The 26,350-nt window shown below is 43.7% G+C and overlaps 1 protein-coding gene across 6 annotated transcripts in view; it reads left to right on the top strand.

The window, feature by feature from the left end:
• ACTN1 (actinin alpha 1) overlaps positions 1–26,350 on the top strand; it is an 89,451-nt gene that overhangs the window by 17,329 nt on the left and 45,772 nt on the right. For all 6 annotated transcript variants that reach the window (XM_065840262.2, XM_065840257.2, XM_065840259.2 and 3 more), the window contains exon 2: positions 25,049–25,163. In XM_065840262.2, coding sequence (XP_065696334.1) covers positions 25,049–25,163 — 115 coding nt within the window. The remainder of the gene's footprint in view (positions 1–25,048; positions 25,164–26,350) is intronic.

The raw sequence follows: 26,350 nt of genomic DNA on the forward strand, positions 1-26,350 counted from the left end.
GCATGAAGGCATCTAGGCTTGACAGTGATCAGTCTGGGAAATGGGATTTTGCCCCTCAGCATAAGTATTTGGTTGAGTGTTACTGAGTAATTTGACCAGTACCAACTACAAGCAGTAGTGGTGGTGAAAGAAGCAAGTATAAAATTCAAATTAGTTTCTGAGGTGTGGTTTTGGACAAGAAGGAAGGTGTAATTTTGCAGTACAGTCTATAGCTTACTCTTGCTATCAGCATTGGGCATAACTGTAGGAAACTTCCATGGGGCCCAAGGCAGGGTTGTGATTTACCTTCTTACTACTCCCCCTGCACAAGGCAGATAGATCCTTCTGTTTCTTACTCTCTCCTAACAAACTCCTCTCTGCACATACACATCCACAGCACGGGGATTTTCCATTTTTCAGTCTAGTACCAGTTCACTTGTGAAGACCTGCCTTGCCTTCCTTAGACCTTCAACATGTGGCAGCCATTGCTGCTGATTTCCAAAGCCATTTCTGAAGGCTCCTATCATCTCTTAGGAATTGCAGAAGTCTGTTTCCCCCCCATGTTTCCAAAGGTCTTTTTCCATCACACTCTTTGTATCTTATCTGAAAAGTCTGATCATCATCTATGGATGAAGTTTGTATAACTCGATGAAGAAGTGTACATTTCCCTCCACTCCCTGTGATGAAGACAAAGCTAATGGAAGAACAACTTATCTTGACCATCCTGCTTGTTATTGGGGTTTACGTGCTTAGGAACCTCTCCTATTCCCTTTCAAGAGCTTTCCTCGTTTAAGTGCAAGCTTGAAATAAACCTGTCTGTGTGTCTGCTAGTAATGTCACAAGGACTCTCCTATTTTTGTCAACGAAGTTGACTTTTGTTTACTCTTTTGTACTTCAGGAGGAGTTCCTGCTTCCTGTTCTGCTGAGTGCTAGCTGTGACTGCTAAACCTATGGTACAGTTTCTTAGCCACAAGTATTAAAAATGTAGCAGTTTGAATCTGTCTTGAATTAGTTTTTCTATATCGGTCTGACACTGACCTGGATTATAGTAGGAGAACCAAGAAGCTACTTGAACTTCCAGAAATAATCCCAAATTCCTCTAATTAGAAGGCTCGTGGTGGATGTCTTAGGGTACTAGCAAGATATATTTTTGTTTTCAGTAGATGTTTGACAGACTTTGTATGCATATTGCTGGAATGAGGTTTTTATGTCATCTTATACAAGTGGCAATAAATGCTCCTTGGCTGTTTATACCAGGGGTAATCTGACTTCCGTGTGGTAACTAACACTACTGTCTGTCATCTCTGCGCACCTTGCCTCACTCAGAAGATTCCTTAGTTGAGAAAACAGATGACTTCTGCCATGGCAGTGAGGATTTGTTGATTGCGCACAAACTGCATGACCTGCTGTTTGGGTTATCAATTTCTTGTCAGTGTTTTTCTTCTTTTCCCTAATGTAATATGATGCAGGATCCAGGATCTACTAGTTATATGCACGCCTGGTACAGCAGTAGGTATTCCCTAGGTAAAGAATAAAATATCCTGAGTGTCATAGATCTGAAAAAAAAACCCGGGTGGGTCAAAAAATGAGCAAGACTCAACAGCCATGCGTTTTACTGTGTAACCATTCGGAACAATCACCATGTATCCGTTGTGGTAGTAAGCTGAATTGCGAATGTTTTACTTAGCAACTGTTGCAAAGGAAAATTGTCAGGCAACAGCAAAATTAGGAATGGGGAGTACAGAAGGCACGCTTAAGAGATGAGCTGTACTCTGACGTATTATCTGTGACTAAATGATTTGGCATTTTCTTACACAAACATGTTAGAATAAAAACATTTATGAATATGCATCAAAGCAGGTTCGATATAATCCCCTAGCATCATAAAAGCTCTTGCTGGTTTTCTGTGTGTAGTAGATATATCTAGGCAGCTTCCCAACAGAAGGCAGCAAGGTCAAAAAGCTTGATGTGGTAGTAACTTTTACAGCCAATCCTTGGGCAACAGTGATGAATTTGCCATTCAACCACGGTGACTGAAGAATGATGGTTGGCTTAGTCATTCTTCACCATGAAACCATTCCCTTTCCCCAAAAATAAATGATGTGCTTGAGAGGTCTGTGACTGACACAGTGTTTGAGATTTCCCTCCTGTGGAACTGCAGCAATGTTGTTGGTAGTGTAAGCCTAAGTATGAATGAGGTACTGGTGCGTTCACTTTTATGTACGTAGCAGGACAGGGCAAAATGACCCATATGCTGCCTGCAGAACTGCTTGCTCAAGCAGTATTGGCTGTGGACCCACCTGAATGGAAGATACACTGAAGAAGGCTTTAATTTTGTTATGTGTAGCTATGCCCATGTTCTAGAGAACACTGTGTTTCAAAAACTCAATGAAGGGGGTGAATCTAGTGGTCTTTAGGCCTAAAGTCTGAAGTAAGAAATTAGTACTAAGCTAAACAGCTGCTGAGCACTTAGGTTAGGCAATGCCTACTTCTACATGTCTCCTGCCCTTGCTACTGTAATCTTAACAAGGGGCTGTCATAGGAGAAGCAAATGAGGAGCAGTTGGATGTCACAATACAAATACTGTAAGGGTAAGAGCACTTTTATTAGGCGTTATGTATTCATTGGAGAAATGTGTAAAGGCAAAAGAAGCCCACCTTGAGCTGGCACATGCAATGTACCTCGGCATGTGCGGGAACATTTCTACTGGGTTATCTGTGAGATGGTGCTTGACACATCTTACAGGCTCCTTTTTAGTTGGTTATTAAATTCTATGCAAAATTTGGATTAAGAAGTTATATAAGGAAGACTCAGGGTACAGCTTAGTAGTGGTCTGTCCAGGTTACTTGCCCAGTCTTGGAGTGAATGTGGGTTTTTTTTCCCAGTATCTCAGCATTGCAGTGAAGTTTTTGTTGCCCTTCCAGGCCAGGGCTCAACTGGAACCAGAGCACTGTCTCCTAAGTACCTGCCCTGTCTTCCTTGCCTGTCCCAAACATATAGGATGTGTCAGGGGGAACCAGTATTTTTCTAGGGTGACAATATAGCTCAAGTGGAAGTTCTCCAAGATGAGAGCTTCCATGTTAGAACCAGAAGGGTCTGTCAGGAAAAACACTTTCAGCAAGGTGTTATCTTTTTCTGAAATTTTCTTCCTGAGTCCTGTCCAGAGAGGGCATCCCTCACTGTGATGGGTTGCAGCAGCTCCGGTATGAGTGTTGGTGCCACTTACTGTGCTTTGGGCTTGCAGTTCTGTCATTCCAGCTGCCTTGTATGGGTTTTGTGTCATTCTTTAGCAGGAATCCTCTTTGTTGCAAGCTATGGTAGTAAAGCTAGAGTCCCTGCTGCCTCAACCTACCCTCAAGTGAAATGTCTTGTGTAAATAATTTGCCTTTCCCTGGGCAGAGACCTCATTTTATCCTTCACATCAGGAGGGGGAGTTACTCCAACCTCATTGCCCTGCTGAACCCCTGGGCTTTCAGGCCTGGTAGCAGGGGATGCATGTTGCTCTGTTACAGATGTAGTGCTGTAGCTGTTGTACTGGTTCCTTCCTGTGTCTCCTTCATTGCCATGTTGGCAAGCACAGTGTGAAACAGGCTCTGGGAATCCTCCATGGCTGCAGGAGGATGCAGGTGCTGTCGACAGATACTGGGGAAGCCTGTTGTACTGTGCTGTTGTTACTGACTCTCTTGTCTTTGCAACTAAATAAAAAAAAAACAACCAACCAAACCAAAAAACAACCTCGTTTTAAAAAGTGCTTCTTGGATGCACCTGCTTTTCCAAAGGCTGCACAATTCGTGGCAAACAAATGATGTCTTACAAGATGGGAGGATGTATGCAGGCTGCTGCCAGGCCTGTCCCCAGTACTGCGTGTCTGCCAGGGCCTCCCCTGGAGACCAGCAGTGTTGTGTTGGCTTCTACCTCTGAGTCGTGCCTCTTCAGCAGCTGCCTCCTCTCTTTCTTCCAGCTCTGGCCTGTGTGCTTGGCAGAGCAGCCCATCAGCCCAGCACAGAGTGCCCCTCTCCCCGTGTATGGCTTGGTACCCTATCTCTAAATAAGGGTGCGCCCCTGTGCTGGTGGCTCTGCTGCCTCCCACGTCTGTTGGCAGTTGTGACTGGGTTGAATAAATCCCACGCCACTTACAAAGAAATGAAGATTATCTTTTTCAGCAGTTATATGGGATTAGAGGTTTCTCCTGTCCACAAACAAAACCAACCAAACATTCTGCTGTGACAGGGCTCCAGGGTGACAGACTTCTGTGGTAGCTTGAGACCACTGCTGTAGAGCACCTCTGCATTTTTTTTTTTTTTTTTGAGTGCCCCCCATTTTGAAAACTATTAAGTACCCAGTTTTACTGACCATTAATTTGTGCAGCAGAGTATTTCGTGCATTATGGAAAATGAGATGAGCCCATGTCCTAGAGCAGGGGTGTCAAACTCATTTTAACTGGGGGCCACGTCAGCCTCGCGGTTGCCTTCAAAGGACCGAATGTCATTTGTACATTTATACAGTCCTAAAATGACATTTGGCCCTTTGAAGGCAACCGCGAGGCTGACGTGGCCCCGGGTTAAAATGAATTTGACACCCTTGCCCTAGAAAGTTTCTAGGTAAAATTAGTGGTTCTATCTACCCATGTGCAAGTATAAATCAGTGGTCCTTGTACCTTGTTCCGCCTGACACACTAGACCATAGATAATTTCCTGTGATCAGGAGCAATATTTGAGAGTTCTGAGAACAATGTATGCAAGTTGGGCACCTTGTAACTAAAATAACATACATTTCAGATGAGATCAGAGTTTACTAGAAAGAAAAAAAAAGCTGAGGAAGGATATCGGTTAGAGATATGATTGCATACATACTCAGTTTAGGCAAATAATGTGATGGTTCTCTGTTTTTGATGCCCTATTTTGTAGGGAGTGCTGAAGCACTGCTCTTTGAAGCAACCCACTTCTGCTGTCCACCCAAAATTACTATTTTTGTAAGGCTATTTAAAAACTTACAGTACACAAGGTAAAAAGCACCTTATCCTTGAAATGATTTCACTTCTGCATATGAGAAGGGCACCTCTCCGTGCCACCCTCAGAGCTGCTGTTGTCGGTGGCATTTCTCATTGGTAGTTAATATGTAACCACAATGTCCACAGAAAGTCTGGATTTCAACAATTATTTCTGTACCTTGACAATGTCTTTTTCAAGCGTGGCAAGGGAGGGGCAGGAAAGGGGAGGTTTACTTTGTATTGCCTTAAAAAAGCTAAACAATCCAACTGTAAGCCACCTAATATTGATCTGACCTTCATGTAAGTCAAACTCTACATAAAATCTGTTGTACGTGTATGGAACAATTGCTGCGTAATTATATTCTTCTCTTTCCTACTGAACTGTAAAGCAGAAGTAAATAGAACATCTCAGATGATTTAAGGAGCTTGCTTACAAAAATATTTTGTTCCTGCTCTCTCATTGTGCAGGTTCAGGACCCCACTGTGCTCTGCCTGCAGGCACAGCATGGAGCTGTAATGTCCATAACTATTGCTCATCCCATTCCTTCCTCACCTGTACTTGTGGTCTCACTTCTTGGGTATTGCTGTGCAGTAAGTCTATGAATTGGTGAGTTGCTCAGGGCTCTTCCCTGTTTTGTCCTGGTTTGTTTTGAGTTAGTTTAGGACCCAGAAACATGTTTGAGTAATTCCAATACAAGTGAATCCTTGAGCAGTTATCACTGGTGACTTTTATTTATCATTGTGTTACTCACCTGCCTCTGATTAAATCTATTTCTTTACAGCTAGGCTTTATAAACCAAAGTATGTTTTTACCTTACTATTTTTTTTTGTCACTAATAATTACTTCAGGTGATATTTGTGCTTGTATGAAATGTTGTGTAAACCCTCTGCCCCCTTAGTTCTCTCCATGATGGAGACTGCCCACCTTATGCTTCCACTTTCTATCTTCTAGCTAGTTTATATTCCAGGAGAGGACATCCCTCTTGCCCTATAACTGTTTTCCTACAAAGGGTCAATGATGTTGTGACAACAACAAAGTTAGGAAAATAAGACAGAAGTTGGGCAATGAAGAAGAAAGGTGCATGCTGCATGCTTTTTTCCTGGAGGTGTGGCAGGATGGGACAAGGCAAAGCCGTTTCTTCCTTATTAGGCACCAGCGAATGAGCACCAGAGCAGCATAGGAAGCCAGACTTTGTTAGTTCTGCTGCTTGCAGAATAGCTTGTTATCAAAGAATAAATAGGTTAGTATTTGACTTTGGGAGTAAGGCATTAATTTTCAAGAAGAGCCAAAACCAAATAGCAATTTAATACAACAGTATGTAGGAAATGGTGCACTAGCATTATTTTGCATCTTTTAAGAATGGCACGTTGCCTGTTGCATTACTAGTGATTTGTCTGAGTTGCCAAGGACAGCTGATGCTTAGTGGTGCTAGGCAGCTAATGCACCTTCCTGGAAAAAAAAAAGCCCTAATGATAACCAACACAGCTGTGGGCTTTGGTAGCCCAACAAAGGGGAGGGTGAGTGGGGGCACAGCTTCAATGATTAAATTTGATGCCATTTTAATGGTTAGCTAGGATCAGTTAAAGCCTCTATTAGGAAGATGGTGTTGAGTTAACCTGTGGCAGGTGCAGTCAGTTCAGCTGTACCTTGGTAACCAACCCATATGAGTGTGGTGGTGGTGGTAATGCAGGGGAGCCCGTTGTCTGGAGGGACAGTAATTCTTGGATGTTGTCCTTTGCTGCCCTTTGTGATAAGACCTGTATGTCCTTAAGTAATGGATTTCCATTACCCTGCCAGGGAGGTGAGGCCTGTGATGGGATACTCATTTTAGTCACCAGGCATAGAAGGCTAGTGGTTTGCTGTTGGCACCACAATTAAACTAGGTTCTTGGTTGGACTTTCTTTGCGTTGGTAAGGTCTGGTAGAATTTTTGAAAGCTAAGTGCCATTCTTTGTTATATATGAAGTGCAAATTCAGCTCCTGTGTGACTTGACCACATCTCTGTTCAGAAGATAAAGACCTGGAGTAGGATAACACCTCAAGGATGTGGGGAAACTTTTCTAAGGCTCACACCTGGTTTGAAAGAAGGCTGTGGACTTAGTGGTAGAGAGCTGCAGTTCAGGCACACACTCGTCCTTGCTGCACTTCTTACTGGAGTAGCAAGGTTCAGCACGGGGGTAGAGTAGAGGGTTTTTTTTGAGCTTACCCTGTCCTTAGAGCTGGAAAAACAACTTTTGGGCAACATTGTTACCCAGTGTGCAATTACGTTGCTGCTTGTGTGCTTCTGCTGTACTGGATGATGTGCAATTAGCCCCTTGCATGTCCAACTGCCTTTAACTCTTTTATGGCTTTGCAAGTCTTGAGCCCAGGAATCCTTGCCTAAGTTTAGGTGTAGCCACAGCACAATGCTGAAATGTGACAGCCTGTCCTGGTGATTAAGTAGGCAGTGTGTGTTACAATGTGACACCCAGCTTTCAAAGTGTATCTTGCATGGCACCTCACCTTTCCTTTCTCTATCACCCTCAGAGAACTCCAGTAGATGGATGGCACTACATTAATCCATTAGCATTTATGTGGCCAGAGGAACGGGGAATGCTTTTGTGTAATGATTTCCCCTGCGGGATTCTCTTCTTGCCCAGGTGAATGAGCAGAGGGGCAGTTAAGGGCTCCTGGCACAGTAGTCAAAAAGCCAAGTCTCAGCCTTCAAGAACACATGCTTCCCAAGGTGGTCATAGCATGTGGAAGGCTGCTGAGGTCTCCGTTGAGTTCAGGCAAGGGGGATAGAGATGAAGAGAGCACACAGGCCCTTTAAGAACAAATTGGCAAAAGAAGAGCTCAGTATTTAAATTTAGTGCAGACGAAGAGGGAAAAAATTCCCTACAGCATCTGGTTTATATTACGGCTCTCTGCTTCAGTAGAGGGTGTGTTTACAGTGAAGCTCCCTGGTGCATAGAGAGGGGGGTGCTCAAGCTGTTAGTTTCTGGGGGACTCTGAGCTCAGGGTATGCCTTGCAGCTACCCCCATGTCCTCTCTTTGGCCTCCTTAACTGATCCCATCCAGGTTGTTGAGCAGAGGGGTGTCCTGGTGGGTCTGAGGTGTTTGAGCACAGAACTCTGCCTTCCAGGGCTCTCCAACAGTGCTCACTGTCCTGGCTGCTTCCCATTTTGCCCATCCTAGAAACAGAGGCAAATAGTCCCCTGATTATGAGTTTATGCGGACATATGACCAGTAGCTACCTACAAGGATTATAAAACTGCTGATGCGTCTGTGTCCTGGCTGCTTTAATGCTTTAAATAGAGCAGGTCACTTCTGACTTGTTCTAAATGCAAGACTGAAGCTCAGCGTGGGAGGTAGAAAGAGCAGAAGGATAGCTGGGTTTCAGTTGTGGTGAAATTTCTCTTCTATGTGTGTGTGTGTTTTCTTTATTAAAGCGTGGTTTGTGGTCTCTGAGCAGTTTCAGCAGAGCTGAGTGCCAAAAGGAAACCTGAACATAGTAGCATTAGTGGAGTGATCTACTCGTCAGGAAGCAGTAGAGTTTTGTACAAGATGTGCTTTGCCCAGGTCTCTGATATCCCCTGCAAGTTCTCCTTTCCACCTGTAGCTTGTGTATCCTGTAGTATATCTCCTTGAGGACTGACTGCGCCTCTGGACACGTCTGCTGTAAAAGTGTAGTTGTCATACTCGGCAGTGAGCTCCTGTGCTCTGTTTGGTGCGCAGGGAGGCTAAAAATCTTCCTGAGTTCAGTAATAATATAACTGAATTGCAAGACTTCATGATATTCAAGGATAGTTTTGTTTTTTTTTTTTTTTTACCTAGAGCTCTGCAAAAAGAATTCCTAGCCCCACAGGGCTAGTGAGCATTTCAGTGTCTGCTGTTTGAAGCTTTTGGGAATAGATGCCATATGCTTCCAGGCAGAAGGAAGAGGAATGGAAAATTCTGGATTTATGTTCGTTTATAATACAGATTTTTTTAATATGGTCATTTTCTCCAGCTGCTGCTGGACCAGAGCCTGTTGCCACTACCACCAGACCAAGATTAAAGCTCATAACACAAATAAACTCTTCCCCCAGCTATTTTTGCAATTTCCCTCATCCAAGAAAACACAGAACTAGTCCCCACCTCCGTTTTTTTTCCTCCTCCTGTCCCAGAAAGAGTCAAGAGCAGTTCTTGTATTGCAATTTTCATCATCCCTTCTTGTTAAACAGCAGCAAAGGCCAACAATAGTTAATCTTTGCCTGACCTCATTCAGATCAGTTCCCCTCAACTACCAGTCATCCTTTGTAACTGAATGTGTCTCCCTACAGATGAATTAAAAGTTAAACACTACCCTTGCTGCTCTGCCATCCTCTTCCAACCAACCACTGTCATTTGAACTGCTGTGTTCATTTCCTAGTGACTGTCTTCCTAGGGGCAGCCTGCTAGCAGGGGGCAGAAAATACCTTTTCTACACTTCAGAACTGCATGGTTGATGGCAAAACTGGTAGCAATGTGCATGTGCTCTGTTCTCATGATAATGCTGTGGGAAACGCTGGTACCTAGGGGGTGTTCAACAATTACTGCAAAGGACCAGTCCTTCTCGAACTGTTAGAGATGTTCTTTGACCAGAAATGCATACACTCTTAACTTTAGTTTTACAACTTTTTTTTTTTTTTTTTTTTTTTTTGTGAAAAGTATGTGTTTTCCATGGAGGAAAAGTGATTATTGGGGTGATTTAGTTTTGTTTGGTTTTTGTTCAACAAAAAAAAGCCAGATACTGGAAATCCTCAAATCCCAATGTTTTGAGCAGTTTCCTTTCCCTTCAGCAAAATTTGGGTATGCAGCTACTAGTTCTGTCGTATCTGTGAGGTGATTTCCAAAGGGAATTGCATCTTCCAAGATTTGAACCTGTCAGACTCCTGTAAAGTACCATCCTACTTGATAGCTTATTGGGGAAGATGCCTTTAAATGGGTTCCTGCACAGCAGAAGAAAATATGAGCATGAGGCATCTGAAGTGCAGCTCCTGAAAGACATCAGAACTCCACTGCCGAAGCAAAATTCTGCAACTTGTGACAAAGTATTTCTCTTATATGTGCCCTTGCCGAAAACAGGCCTTTCTCTGTCGAGCAGGGAGATGATGTCTCTGATTCACTCCAGCCAATATCTCAAATTGTCAGAGCTATGCTGAAACTCACTTTTCTAAAAGGGATGAAATTGCACTTATTGATTGGGAACACTCACTATTTAGTAAGAATATAGCTGGGAGTAGGATTAAGGAAGGTACAGAAAGGAAGGTAAAATTCTAACAACTGAAATTGTCAAGTAATGCAGAAATGTCCAAAAATAATTTAATTTTAACTTTTGTTTCTGGTGGATTTTTACTCTTCTCTGATCCTCTCTCTTTCCCAAGATATTTGCGTTACTGCACAGCATCTTGGGACATTTGGTATGGCAAATAAGAATTGTCCCAATCCTTTCTTCCTGCCTGAAGCTGGTCAAAAAAAGATAGCTATTTCAAATAAAAAGACCTAGATAAAACACCATTAACTCTGAGGCTTCTTAGTTTTCCTTGATGAAAAGACCTGATTCTTCTCCTCAAATATATATATATGTATATATATGTATTTTTTTTTTTTTTCTAATTATTCCCCCCCAGTTCTCTGCCTACCTGAAAACTCTTCCTTAGAGAGGGAAAACTTTGTTGGTTTTGTTGTGTGTTTTTTTGTGTGTGTTTTTTTTTTTTTTCCTCACATCCCTTAACTGGGAGTGCTAAGCTTTGGAAACAGTGCTAACATTTTTATACCCAGTATGATGCTTCCTCCTCTGGCCCACTGAAGAATGCACCTTTTATACCAATGGCCTTTCCTACAAATGGAAAGGCTCTGGGTATACGCAGAGCACAGTGAAAAAGAAGTTAGTGCTGGCACTCGACATCCAGTTGACATCATCTGTCCGCTCTTGTGGTGAGCTCTTTGACCTCATCTCCTAGAAATGAACAAACGCAAGAATGTGAATGTGTCTGTGGCTAGGATTTAAATCACGCTCTGTCCTCAGCCATTAGAGTTGCTCCAGCTCAAGCTCCTGCCTTTGGATTGTTCATATGCTTTCCTGACTACCCCGTGTGCCAAGATAGCTTCCCCAGCCAGATAAAGTAGTGTGGTGTTACTAATCTATGTTACATTTGGGCTTGTTGCATCTTTCCAGAGTGTGACTGAGGAGCAGACCCTGGCTTTTACAGAAGGTGGTCCTGGGCTGGTTCTGAAGATCTCGCCAGTCAATGGAGACATCAGTTTTCTCAGGATATAGGTGCTAGGACTTGCCTCCCTGCTGTTCCCTCATGCTCTGTTTCTCAGAGAACATTGTTTGAAGCCTGCAGCTCTTTGAGGTGGATAAGTAGAAACAGCAAAAGTTTCCTGACGGTCTGAACTGGCCGGTAGCAACATTCTCCTCACAGTTCTTTCTGCAGTGTTTCTCCCCATGTTCCCATAGGTTTTCCTGTCATCAGGATGGTGGAAGTCTTGCTCTTAGGTTTAAAAAGGTATTAAGTTTTTCCCCTTAGTATCTGGCAAAGTGTTCTGTGTGTCTGCTTTTAAATAACACAGCAGCTCCTTATGGCTCCTTTGGACTTGGTTGGAATCACCAGACTTTTCCTGTTCTTCTGCCTCTGTCATTCTGCCACTGTCCTCCACAGCACAGGGCCTGATTCCAACCCCCTGCAGTCAGTGGGAACATTCTTTTTGGTAGCCTCTGGGTCAAGTCCAGGAAGTCTACTGACTGCATGTCCCAGGCTTTACCTAGGGCAGCTATTCTTACAGGCTCAACACTCTCAGAAAGCATTGCAGATCCCTGGTGCATGTGTCTTTAAGCTGTGCTTCCTTTCTTCCTTTTCATAAAAGTTTGGAAAATTAGACCATAGCACAAGCTTTTTAAAGAATAACCAATATCAATAAATACTAGCTCAGAGCTATTGTGCTACCTAGAACTGAAGCTGCCTTTGCTAATTGTTCAGGTTGAATAAAAGATCAAAGAGGAAGAAAAACCTCTAATGTTTCTCTTTTAATCCTAGATATCAATCCCACATCTGACTTCATTTAGAGTGAGTTTCTTGCTTTGATAAACTGCATAAACAGTTTCAAGACAAACAAAATAATTAAGATCCAAATAGATAAAAATATGAGGTTTAAGTTTTGAGATTAACGAAGTCTTTAAAGAATATATCCCATTAAAGTTAGGTCATATTCTGCTGAGATTCCCAGTCTGGAGTCTTAGTGGCCATGGGCAGGGCAAGGGAGTGTGAAGTTGGAGCAAAGACAGCAAGCTGGGGGAAGCAGAGGAGCCAGCATCTTCATCGCTCTTAATGCAGTTGCTGTTCTCTTGAGGTGTCTGAAACATTGAACCACACCAGTCTGGAACAAAGCTCCTGCTCTAAATATCCCCTATCATAATTTTCAATCGTCCACTGCCTTTTTTCTTACTTTGCTTTAAGATCTCCATCCTGCTCTGAACACATAGTCTGGGAAGACCTGGCCTGACCTCCCCTGCTTCTTTGCTCCACTGCACTACTGAGCCTTGGTTCTTGTGCTTGCTATGTGTGATTTCTGCAGGGTGCCTGTACTCTAGACCACCGGTATGGCTCCTACATCAGAGAGCCCTTCCCAAGCTGTGTTTTCCTGCTACTGCTGTTTCTAGTGTCTTGGCTCAGATATTCAGGCACCCAAACACCTCTACACTGGTGTCCACCTCTTCACTGTGCTGTCCAAGTGTACCCACAGACTTAGCATGGATCCCTCAAAGCACACCTCAGAATCAGTCAGGGCTATGTATGGTGGCTGAAGATATGAGATCCCATCACTTGTGGTGGTCAGGTGGTGTTCGAACCTTGCAGTGGCATGTGGCTGCCTTGGGACCCATGAGGATGCTCACTAGTTAGACCACACTCTGGGCTATGATGCACACTGAGAAACAGCTTGTTATTTAGTGCTAATGTAGACAGTTTAAATCATGTCTTATCCTAGTTCTTAGAGGACACATTCATGTCTCAGCAAGGAATATGTCTTAAGATCCCAGAACATCACATCTTCATAATCTTACCACCCACAGTAGCTTTAGCCTCCATATCCAATTAAAAACAAGTTAGAATGCAATTCTATTTTAAATATGACTGTTAACTTAATAAATACCCTTCCCCACAAGCATAGGACACACAGATATTGATATATATGTATTTCTGTTGTTCTTAGCTGTTTTGTGTGCTAGGTATTTAAACTATGAGTGAAAACATGATTGTATCTACAGCTGTGCAAGTGTGTATGCCCACCTGAGAGTTACAGCCTGGGAGGAGAGATGCTTGTGGTCAATTCCCAGCAATTCACTGAGGATCTGATCATCTGAACACTGCTTGTATGCACTCTTGGAGGCCAGCAGATTCAGTGAGACATGTAGTCAATGTACTGGCAAGCTTGTGCCACAGTAAGGGCCTACTTCTCTTCATGCATGAGAAGCTGCGGATCTCTGCACCATCCTGATTACCTGTGCTGGCTTCACAGAGGTAACAGCAGTAACAGGTGACAACTCCTGCTCCTCTGTGTCTGTGAATAAAAGGAACACAACTACTTGGGGTACATGGAGGAGCAGCTCAACATTTTCAGTCTGTCTCTGCCACAGGGGTAGAGGTGGGAGGGAGAAGGGATGCCAGTATGGTCCCCTCTTAGAGTATTTGAGGCTCAGTTCTGTATTTTGCCCTTTAGAAGACATTTACTAGTCATGTGGGTTAGTGGTGGGACTTTTTTTTCAGTGTCTTTATGTAAACATTGACTATCTTGCCAACACTCAGATGAGTTAAATCCTTTTATCCAACAATAGGTATGACATTTCCTACTCTGACATTTCATTTCACTCCAGAATGGCTGGTGGATGTCCCATACAGCTCCCACATTGCCTCTCAATTATCTTGTCTGAGTAATGGCAACATCCTTTTTTCTCTGATCACCATGAAGCAATCCAATCACACTCACCCAAACACCTGCAGCGATAATATTTGTCACCTATCACTTATAAACGTGCCCTTATGTTCATGTCTCACCAGTAGCACTCCTTTCTTCACCTTAAACATGAGGTACCTGTCTTTGTTTTCAAGGCCCCGTGTCACCTCTCCCATTCTTTCTGCCATGAGATGGCAGTTCTCACCTCTGTCAGCCCATGATGCCAAATATCTGCTTATTACATTTTCAAACAAATGTTTTCTTGCTCTTATTTGTGCTGTCTCTCTTACTTAGGAGTAATCTAGAGACAATCACAGTTTTGTTGTTTCCCCTCTAATTAGGTTGCCAGCATCAAGTGTATGGACCAAGCTAGAGCAAATTGCGCTATGGCAGTGGGATGTAGCTTTTAAGAACAAGGTGATTGCACCAAACATTAGAGAGTGTGAGGAGATGAGTCCTGTGGTATCGCAAAGGAGGCTGCTGTTCAGATGTGGTTATGTAGCTTGTAGGAACTGTGAACTTTTTTTCAGTTAAGGTCAATCTCTTTTTTTGGATTAAATCTCTTTAGTTTATTATGATCTTGGTAAAGAGTGTGACAAAGTAGGTTATAGGTGTGTTGAGACCACTGCCAAGCACCCTGACTGATGTTGCCTCGTTGATCTGAAATGTGCTATCTCCACCTTTGTCTCTGAATCTCACATTGAAAGTGCTTTGGAGCACAGAGCAGCTTTTCACCCTGTGTCTGTGTACTTCCTAGCATAGTAAGGTCCCTTCCATTCTTCATGGCCATTACTTCTGTGGTAGTATGGATGCATCACAGTCATCTTGTCCCAGGAGCTATTTTCTTTATTTTGGAAAATCCCACATCAAGTGAATGGTCTAAACAATTTAAGACCTTGTTCAAAAGGAGAATCATCTTGAGCTGACGGTGATGTGTTTTACAGCTGAAAATAAGCATGAGAACTAAGCATTGACAGCACATTAAGTCAGGGACAGTGATGATGACTGAGGGGACATCATAAAAGTCTTGTTTTCTTCCTGTACATTTTAGCTAAGAGTTTGTGTCACCAGTGAAGGGAGCAAAGCCCCAGTACATCCATGCCATGTAGCCCTCAGAAGCTCTGTTGGATACAGGTGTCCTTTCTAATTCTGTGCTCTTAGGGAGCTCTCTGGTTCATGCCGAATACTGCCAAACACTGCTTTGGAGTCTCTTTCTCACTAGAAACGCAGCTATAGGTTGTTTTAGCCGGGACAATTGCCATCATCCCTTAGAACACCAGATTATTTCAATTTTTTTCTGCCTTCCGGAGCTCCAGAGTCACTGAAGTTCTGCAGCCTGAAAAGCCCAGAGCAATGCTTTGTCCTAATTTTGCAGCATCCATACAGAACAGTGGGCAAATACATTAAGTTGTTTCAGTTATTCAGCCTGTATTTAGAAAGCCTGGATAAATGAAGCTGTAACTTCCTCTTCTTCCTTTCCCCTTCATCAGCAAAGTAAACAGCTAAGGAGTAGCCACAGGAAAAAGCAGCACCTGTGGATCCTCTCAGGAAGCCAGAAGCAGCAGCCCCTCCAGGCAGCACCGTGCAAGATTGACACAAAGGCTCTGGGTAGTCCCAAATGTCTCTGAACCTCCACTGCAGAAAGGCCTTCAGCCAGATCACTGCCGGCTTTGTGGACTTAGTATGACCTGATACCCCCATGAGAGCAGAAGCACAAGATAAATCTTTAGCACAGCAGTTACGTTTACATCTGTCTGTTGAGCAATGTGAGTCCACTGGAGTGAGGGCACTTCCCTGGTCTGTTTTCAGTTGAAAGAAGTCCCAGACAAACTATGAATCTGCATGTCATGGTTCATGTTATGGTGCCAGGTGTGCACTGCCTTTCCCCTCCAGCCTTTTCCTGGGGCTGAGTGGTCACATCTCACCTTGACATCAGTATTGGGTCTGCATAAACACTCTGAGAGAGTTTGACTGGGTGGTGAGATGTGAGGTGCAGGGCTGCCATCAGAGACATGAAGGTTTTCATCCTGGTGTCGTGGCCCAGTCCTGAGCTGGAGTTCAGCCTCCATGAATCACAGAGTCTTGCTTTCAGTGGTTTGTTGCCACTTGTCAGTCCGTAAATAGTGGCATCCTCATGCTCAGTAAAATGATTTCTTCCAGCATATCTTCAAATGCTATGCAGCATTTAGGAAGCTCAGCATATAAAGTGCAGAGAGAAGTTCTGTTTAGTTTTTGTTATGAAAGCGCTTGAAGGAAGTTGACATTTATGAGCTGATTTCGTAAGAAAGAGAAAAGCATAATGAAGAGTCTAGTCTGTGAGTCTAATCTGAGCGCTTCACAATAAGCTCTGAAAGGCCACACTTCTAGCCAGTTGATCTCCTTGCACAGTCTTTTTTGCATGTCTGAAGACCTCTTGTAAGTTCCTAGCCATTAGTGCTCCCTGGTAACTGGGATAAGGAGAGCTTGTACTTTACTGATCGGAAATGCCAGTTGACTGACTGATTTAATGGTCAGTAGCTTTCAAATGCCAGGAGCAGATTCTTCCTAAAATGGTGCAGCTCAGTAGCAGAAATGGAGATAAAGGCTTCAGAGGTACAAATGTAGAGAAGAACAAATATTTACCCTGTGTTGGACAGGAAGAGATTTCTGCCCTTGCCACTTTAGCTTGTTGTTAGCTAATAAAAGGGATTGTTCTGACTCCAAAGCAGTTAATACCATGCTAGTGGAAAAACAGTTTGGAAGGGACTCGGGCTTTTCCTTTTTTCGTCCTGTCTTCCAGGAGAGCAGAATTGAACATTTTACAAGACACAGAGAACTGTATTCCACTGAGCAAAAATAAAAACTCCTACACTGAATTTACTTGCGCTACTTGCAAGTGATATGCTGATTCATTGCCATCGTCCAAAAGGATTAACTGGTTGTCAGGAGGGTTTATTTTCCCTGTGCAATGGTCCCTAGCTCCACTGAACAAGGAGAGGCTTTGGTGGTGAACTTCACATTTGCAGTGAGGTCCAGCCTGGCTCATGCGGTTACGGTCAGGGCTGGGGCTATTTCTGCTGTGATGTTGTTCTCATCCTGAGCTGCAGGGACCAGTTTCGGGAAGCAGCTAAGCAGACATGACTGAGCTCTGTGTTTCCAAGTTACAGGGGCTGTACCCTGGAGTTGTGAAATGTGAGTAAACTTGTGATTCTCCTTTTCACCCTCAGTAATTCCTTACATAGCCACCAAATGGTGCTTTAGGTGAATGCTCGTAACACACAGTACAATGTAATGATACCTCCCATTGTCAGGACATAGTACCTCAGAAATAGCGTGGGCTGTATTTTTTTTTTTTTCTTTCAGCCATGCTTGGAACTCAGTGGTTGCAATTAAACCAGAACAGGGCATTACCACTGATGCCAGTGAAACTAAACTCCTTTTGTGGAGGTGGTGAAACAGTGCTGCTGGCATCTGCAATGATTCCTTCTGAATATCCGTTTAATTCCTTCAGCCTTTCTAAGATAACTGGCCAACTCCATTGGAAAGCAAAGCTCTTCATGGTGCAGTGTTGGTCTCTTTGACCACCATACCTTAATTCTTCAGAGATCAGCTGCTGATAATGTAATTCTTCAACACAAACCAAGGTTTTTGAACCACCCCCGTGTCCTGAAGAATGGGCTTGGAGAGTAAATGCTGAGAGGGTTTATCAAATGCCTTTCTTCTTTTGAAAATTGTTAGATGGCTTCAAATGCAAAGCGACGTGCAGTGGAGGTATTTCAGATTAGAAAATGAAATTGGAGGGTGTGGCAAATGGTGGCTGATCTCTTAATCCAAGTGCAAGCCAAAGGCACTTTGGGTGACTCCCTGGAGTTGCAATGAGCTTTGTTTAGAGAGTCTCCAAGTTCTAGAGCTCCTCTATGGGGAGAGGACAGCCATTTGTGAGTATTTTGGGGCACCCAGGTACACCAAGGAGTAAACCAAGAGGGGCAGTATCCAGAGGTGATGGCTGTGGGGCTGTACTTCCTCCATTGCAGCTGAAAACCACAAATACATATGTGTAAAAAAGGTTCTGTCGTTTGCAGCCTGTGGCCACAGAAACTATTCAGCAGGCCAGGAGACTGTTTTGGCTTATTTGATCACAGCTGTAGTTCATGAAGGACCCTTTCAATACCTAGCTTTCTTCACTAGGTTTGTTGGTGTGATCTGTCATGTACAGCCATGGCCTTTCTTGTGCCATGGTGTTGATGGGATCCAGGATTACTTTGTAATTACTCTCTACTTAATTGAACACCTTCTTGTCAGCTTATACCACAGCATCGGGCAGGCAAAAAAATTGCAACCAAGCATCTTTTGAGTCTGTGAGTGCGAGGAAGGTGACAAGCAGCCACCCACGAGACCCCAGCAATTCTTCTAAGTGCTTTAAGGTGTGAAAGGAGGATTCAGAGATTGGGGTGCCACAGAAACTGTCGGAGAACACTAACACTAGTTAGGAGAAAATTGCATGAGAATCTGAGGATTAATGCTGGTAATGAATTATTGCTGAGTGCAGGGAAACTTGAACTGGGTTGTTGAGATTTGTTTCATGGCCTGCTCAGCCTTTCAGTCCAAAAACTTTTGATTAATAAGCTAATGATGGCCTAGTCTGTTAAAAGAGCGAGAGAGACTTGTAGTGACTATGGGCTAGCATCCTCGTTACTAGATATAGTATGTTCAGCTCCCAGACTACCAAGGTAAAAGGATCCCATTTAGGGGCATCTGTAACTGCTTTATTAGTAATTCTGTTGCTTTAAAAAGCCATACGTGCAGCAGTTTTCTGTCTGCTCTTAATAAGCTAGTAGTTGTTACTAGCTGAGTGCCTCAGTTGTTGTTCCAGATAATTTGATTTAAATAAAATCCCTTGCAGCATGGAATCTGCTGTAGAATTTGTTGCAAGAATTAGCAGATCTGTCTCAGCAGTCTGTAATGTATTGTGGTGTAGGAAGCAAGCACCACAGAGAGTTTGCTCTCTGGCCAGGCAGGGAATGCAGCCTGGCTGTGCAGTCAGCAGCCCAGGTGCACTCCTGAACACACAACTAGCAGAAGAGCAGCACTTGCAGCTGGGTAGATTGATTTTGTTTTCCAGCTGTGCATGATGTATTGTTTGAATATCCTGCTTGCTTTTCTGGTGAATGGAAAGGGGACGACTCCTGTCCTTTCCCCTACAACTCTAGAAGAAAGCCTGGACTAGCACCCGAAGCTTTTGGCCTGTGCAAGACCTCACTTGGCAGAGCACATGTGCAGACAGCATAAAACTGTGCTGCTAGCCTGAGACTGGTGTGCTTAGCAGCTCCATCCCCTTCTTAATAGGAGCCAGACCTTTGTGGACACATCTGAACAGCAAAGCTGTGTTGAAATACTTTATTAAAATTCATCCCCCGGCATAAATGCAAGGAAGGAGGATGCCTTGGTGGCCATGAACACACTGCTTCTCTTTCAGTGCAGCGATGGTGTTCTGGCAAGGCAGTGCTCCAGTGAATTCTTCTTAAGGTTGCTTAAGCCAGACCTTTCTCCTGTCAGAAAGAAGGCAAACAGCACTGCTCTGGCTCAGCGACAGCCTTGCCAGGGCTGTTACACAAATATGGCAGTCTCTTGGCAGTGTCGGAAAGTTTACACTCACCCTTGGAAAGCAGGGCTGCGTGGAAGAGTGATTTAGCTAGGAGAGAAGAGCATCTGGAAAGGTCAGATAAAGCTGAAATGTCACTGTCGCAACCACAAAGAGATAAAACTGCCCATTTATTTTATTTAATATCTGTCATTTATGTGGTTGTGGCAACGTCGACCTTTACATTGCTAAAATTGCTCAGCAACTGAAGTGCCTTATGACTGTTTTCTTGCAGCGAAGAGCTCTCTAGATCTGCTCTCAGAAGTGTCATGCACTGCAGCTTTCCAAGCAGAAACATTCTTTAGACTTAAAAATGTTGACTTACTGTCTTCCTTGCGTTCCAGTAATGTTGCCTGAGCCACTTTGATACCAGAAAGGTACTGAATTAGGAAAGGACAGCATGAAGACATTTATGGCTTTCAGGAACAAAAGCAAAAGTTTGGGAAATGCAAAGAGTACCAGAGTGTGTGTGTGGATGCATGTGTGATACAGGGAAAACCAAAGATGGGTTTGCCGTTGGCAGGACTGGGAGGTACCTCGAAGGAGCCAGCTGGCCATGGTATCTAATTAGAGCTTTGGCTGCAGGACCTCCAGCAATCACCTGGCTGTTGTTTTTAGTTAACTCATGCCTGGGCAAGGGTTAATACAGTGAACTCTGAAAAAGCAGACACTTTTCATGTTGTGTCAGAAAAAGGGTGTGTGTGCCTGTTAAAACAGGTATGCAGGTAGGCTTGTAGATGTTACCCAGCAGTAAACCTGCCTTGTATGTTGAAGCAGGGGAGCAGTTAGTAATATTTGCTTGCTTTCAGTAACATTCGTTATTTTCTTTATTATCTGACAGGTTATATCGTGGTAGAATATGAAGGTCTTATTGTTCATACAGCATCCAGCGCACAAATAGCAAGAGTTGATCTCAGTGTCAGGGATCTTGCGGCTGAAGTGTAAAAAAAGGAAGCTGCAAATCATAGCTAAATGGGAGCAGGGGACCAGAGAGCAATGATGAGAAATGCATACATGTACACGCAAATGCTCATATGCCCCTTGATCAGGCATACTCCACTGTGAACACTGAGCAAGAGGCAAACATTGCAGGGGCATCCTGGCGATCTGTTGTGTCCAAAAATGGAATTAAAAGTACAATATATGGAAGGATCCAAGGGCCAAGAAACACTATTTCATTTGTACCTCTTGTACAGTTACTGTAGAAAACTTATGAAGTGAGATTTGTATGAAGAAAATGCAGTTGATGGTGTGTCTTTGTGCTATTATTTAACAGTAAGTGGTTTTCCAGCTTTGTAAAATTTCCCTAAGCCTAAAGATTAACAGAGTATTTGTTTCCTCATCTTTAGGACAGGGAGTTAGAGGTAAGCAGGAGAATGCTCTCCAGGCTTCTGCATCTGCAGCAAGGAGGCACATCTGCTGCCTCAGAACAGTGGTTTGAGCTCATGGCTGAGGAGATGGTGCTTTCCACCTGGCAGTGCATTTCTGCCCTCTGAAATGGGGTGTGCCTCACCTCACTCCAGCAAACACAGATGGTTTTTGTGTTTTGTTGAGTTTTTTGGGTAGGTTGTTATTGTTGTGTGTTCTGGTGGGTTTTGTTGGTTTTTTGTGTGTGGGGTGTGTTTTGTTTTTGCTTTTTTTGTGGTTGTGTTTGTTTTTTTTTTTTTGTCTGGCAGCTCCCAGGCCCAGATCTGTGCCAGAAAGATGGCTGGCTGCTCTCAGCAGCCCCTTCCACTTTCAGAAGCTTGTTTGCTGTGACAGGCAGCACAGCAGGGCTCAGCGGTCGCCCTGACGTGATTGTCACCACTACCAGTGACTCAGGGCGTGGGGAGGAGCGGCTGCGTTGCCCGGAAGGTGGATGGGGCGTGTGGGTGGTTTCAGTAGGTTTCCTAGAATAACAAAAAGGATCCTGTGCAGATGCATGAAGCCAAGTCAGTAAAAATGGCTCCAAATAAGACTGCCAGGATTGTAAGAGCCAGCAGATAGCAAAAGTTTCAGCTCTCCCTTGTTCTCTTGGTCCCCCCCATCTTTTCTACCACATTTCTCCAGTCTTCTCATATCTATCAAATCTCCTTCCAATTTACTACTTTTAAGTAAGAAGATATTTTATTCCTGTGCAGTGTATACAGCAGATGCAACACTAAGCTGTTTCCTGATTATTCTGCTGTGATGGATGTTGCTCTGTGTTGGTCTGTGGAGAATATAGTTTATGAATCTCACCACAATTATTAAAAGCATTCATAATCCTGCTCTCTTGTAAAATGGCCTGATGCATCCACACTGGGCTGCTGGCTGTTGCTGTTCCCATGCACTATTGTGCTGCATATGGCATTGTGTTTACTGGAGTTTGTGTGAGAACTGAAGGGTGCCTTGACAAAATGTCTGCACATCTGGGAGTTGTCTCGTGGGAACTGTGTGTGCTCTGTCTGTCAACCCTTCATGGTATGTGTCCTTGAGCAGCTGAGGTGTCAGCTCTGCCACTGGTGACTAGTGGCAGCATTTTGCAGAATTGTCTCACTTCAGTGAGTCTGAGGCCTCTGATGGAGCCATCTCCACCACCATCATGAAGTTCCAGTCCTGGCTCTAGGACTTACTTTTCCACCAAGCCCTAGGTGACTCTTATTCTCACTGATCTGGTTATCCTGCCAGGCTTTATAATAATGCAGAGTTTAGAAGATTTGTGGTTTGCTTTTAATTTAATCTGTGTTTCTTAGAAATGTAGACCCAGTAACCCTCTTCTGTCCTCAACATGTGCGAATGGATGCCCAGTGAAGCTATACCAGGATTATTTGTGATTTAAAGCAGAACTTTCTGCTCTGCTTCGGGCTGATGGAAAAAAACTGAAATGGCTTTAGAGAAGTCATACAAGAAATAGAAGTGTGGCCTGTGAGTTAGATCTCAGGCTTCCTGCTCAATTCAACACAGGTTTTGTAACATGACCCAGGGCCAGTCATTTGCTCCAGGTATCTTGTCTGCTTTCCAAATACAAGGAGATTTATGGGTATCCACAACCTTCCTGACATAACTTGCTCTCATACTTAGATATGTGGTGGTGATGATGTAGCTTTTGAAAGCATCTTGGCTCTCATTTGCCCCTCTGAAGGAGTGAAGGAGCCTGGCTGCAAAAGGGAGCCAAATAAATGAACCTCTTCTCACATAATACAGTGCAGGCAATGGAATGAAGTAGTGCAAAAGGATGTACTTCAGGATACAAGGCCCATTTTCAAATAAAACCGCTCTTATTTGAAAAAAAAACTCACTTATATTTCTCAGGGGAATAACAATAAAAAGCAATAAAAGGTGCTTAATGACTTACTCTTTTTTTTTAAGCTTCCAAATCTGGAAGGAAACCAGGCCATCTTGAAAAAAAGAGATCCCAGACTTTCACAATACATGCATCTGTCCAAGGACTATTGCCATGAAAGTATTTGCAGCTGCACTGTTATCCTGCTCCATCCCACAGCCCTGGCAGAGAGCAAGGCCAGAGCACAGCAGTGGGAAGCTTGGCAGCTGTTGAGCAATGCTTTCTCCAAGGAAAGGTTCTGCTGTGCTATTTGCAGTCATGTAAGCACAAATGCGAGCAGGTTAGTAGAGGAAGCCCAGCTTCCAGATAAATAAAAACAAGCTCTGATGCTCTTTGTCGTTTGAAGTAATTTTTCTTTCAAAGTCTTGCATGTGGTGTAAGCAGTGGTGGAGCATTTCTAAATTTTTGGCATGCTGTACTTCAGTATCAGCTGAGTCCTCTCTGCTATGGTTCCCCAACAGCCTGCCAACAGTGGCACGATTGCTGTGGTCCACTCCACCCTTCTGCTTGGCCCTCATATGCCAAATTTTCTCTTGCAGAGGCCTGTTAGACTCTGCTGAACTGCCTCCAAGCACTAACTGAGCAGAAGACCAGCCTTACAAAAGAGTAAACAGTGCTTTGCTGGGTCAGTGAGTTGAATTGGCTCTGGGAGCACATCTGGGAGAGGGAGGGAAGAAAGTCCTCCTTCCTTTGTGGAAGTGCTGAGCTTTTAGAGCTGCTCATTTTCTGAGTTACCTCGCCCTTCTATTTAAGGAGTGATTGAGGGGTTATCAGTTTATACAAAGGAAAGAGTTTACTTGGTGTCCTATTCAAACACTTTGAAATGCATTCATTAGCACTTGGACAAACTTGTACCCCTTCAAAGAACTAGTTGCTACCGTTTACTCTTCAAACAATATTTTTGTGTCAAACAGCTTCTGCACCTCCAGGTTGGGCTCTTTGATTCACCTATTTAAGACCATGCCACACTGAGGTGTTCTATGTTTCCTTCTTGCGTTTTCACTATTTAATGGTAGCACTCTTTCAGATCCATTTACATGATGCTCTTTTGAGATAGTCCCTATTGGCACAACTGTTGGATGACATGGTCTCTTCCCTGTCAGTGCCCCACAGGCCCATTGTTCAGAATATGGTCTGACAGATTGCAACCACAGAAAATGTGTCTTGTCATCAGTTGTGGTGAAATTCATTTCTCTCATATAAGAGATCCTCTTATCCTGACCACTTGAGGTCAGAAGGCGTTTCCAAAAAGAGTTTTGTTTAGCCTGAATGCCACTGGCTATGTTGTATTTTGGACCTCGGTCCTTCCTGCACTTCAAACTCACATTATCACTCTAGCGGTGATGTATAATATCGCTAGTTACGGAGTGACTGTGATGTCTACCATTGAGGTGGCTGCAATGATCCTTCTGCCCGAGGCTCTCAAATATTGGGAATTTGTGACTGTGCTGGACAGTGGTATCACTAAGTAATGCCTAGCTTTTATCCTTTCTAGGACCTGCACTTCTCCTGAGACAGGTGATAGCATCATTATTCAGAAAGTGTTTACTGTTCCACATTAGGGGATAGGAAAGGTGGGACAGTCACTGAGGGGAGGGAGCTCTGCAGGACAGACACTACTGGGCCGTGGTTTGTGTGCCTGAGAAGCTCGGCACACTGTCTCTCTGTGTCTAAGGGCTGCAGCGTTTGCTGGGGATGGAGTAGCCAAGAGGCAGTTGGCTGGAAAAAAAAAAACAAAACGTTAATGTTTTTTGTTGTTTTTTCCTCAAGCACCTGCGTAGAAATTTGGAATGCTGTTTTCTGTTCTCCTTCATACTATGTTAAGATGTATTGTCTAATACTGGAGTCCCTAGCAATCTAAGCACTTAGCATGCCTTAAAATCAGTTTCAGGGTATTCTAAACCAAACACAAATTGTAGCGGTCTCTCCAGAAAATCAGACATGCTGGAACCATGAAGTGACTTTCTTTCTCAGAATCCTTCTGTCATGGGAACACCCTGCAACTTCTTTGGATATTTAGGTACATATTTAGATACTAATGCTTGTGCTCTACAAGGACAGCGGGTGGAAAGATGATAACCTAACTAGGATTGGAATCTCTGTCACGGTACCTAGCAGCACTGCTTTGGTTCTGAACTGTTATTTGGCTTCTGGGAAGATTACTGACTTTTTTTTTTTCTTCCTTTCTGTGTTTTAGACATTTACAGCATGGTGTAATTCTCACCTCCGCAAGGCTGGGACACAGATTGAGAACATAGAGGAAGATTTCAGGGATGGTCTTAAACTCATGTTACTTCTGGAAGTCATTTCAGGTGAGAGAGGTTCTGTGTGGTGCTCTCAAGTGTCCTGAGCATCTCTGTTCTGAAATCTGTCCTCCTCCTTTCCCACAGAATAGGGACAGCAAGGGCTGTAATGCTACCGTTTTTTCTGGAATATAAGAACAGCTGCTTTCTGATTCAGAACAAATTTCTCCCTAACGAATATCTTGTCTCCAGCAGTGACCATTAATTTGCTTTTGGAATGTACTCCAAGCCTCATGGCCTGTGCAGGCTGCCCATTGCATTCCTGCTCCTGCCTCTCTTGCTTTCTTCTGCCCGTCAGGAATGCGCAGCCTCCTGTGAAGGCTCAGGCAACAGCTCTTACTGCTTGGCGGGGCTGACGAAGCGGCTCGGGGAAGAGTGTGGGAATGCTGCACTGGCAAATCGTACCAAAGCCACATGACAGTGGGATTAGGATAAAAGTTACTGGAAGACAGAAGTCAAACCAGTAAATCTTTTGTGTCATTTGGTTTCAGCTGTGACTGAAGTTTTTCCATTCTAGTTTCAATCCAAGTTCAGCGCTCAAGCCTTCAGTGAAAAAAAAGAAAATTCCAAGAATAAGCAAAATCCCAGAAAACAGAGTCTGAAATAAAAATAGTGACAGGAACAAGTTAGGTCAGATTTGTTTTCACTCCTATCACATATGTCCCACTACTTGACAGATATTTCCCAGGGATTATTTTGTATAAGCAGTAATCTCTATTGATGTGCAGATGAAATAAATACCTTAGTGTAAAGTACTGTGTGAGGCATCAAGGGAGGATAAGGCTGTCTGTATGAAATGGGTTGAATGCTCACAGGCTTTATTTTTGTGGCTTTTGAGCCAGTAATAGTAGCTCAGTGACTTGCACTCCTGACTTTCTTGGTACGTTTTCCAATACAATTGCCATGATAGAAGCACTCAGACTGCCTTTCCTCTGCCCCTCCCTTCCTTTCCCTTTGCTAGCTCCTGCAAAGATGCTGTCAGTGTATGTGTTTTTTAGAATTTATGAATATAGGATAAAACCTTAGGGCTTGTGCCCCTGCTGGTGGTTTGGAGGGATCAGAGTTTAAAATATTATCAGAACTTTGCAGCACACACATTGCTTCTGCAGTGCCTGTAAGAAACAAGGTAGCAGAGTCCTATTAGTTCATATTTCCCACGTGCTGCAGAGCAGCTCTGTGCCTGCAGCCTGCTGAGA

This window comes from Patagioenas fasciata, chromosome 5 (assembly GCF_037038585.1).
Source record: "Patagioenas fasciata isolate bPatFas1 chromosome 5, bPatFas1.hap1, whole genome shotgun sequence".
Classification (NCBI taxonomy): Eukaryota; Metazoa; Chordata; class Aves; order Columbiformes; family Columbidae; genus Patagioenas; species Patagioenas fasciata.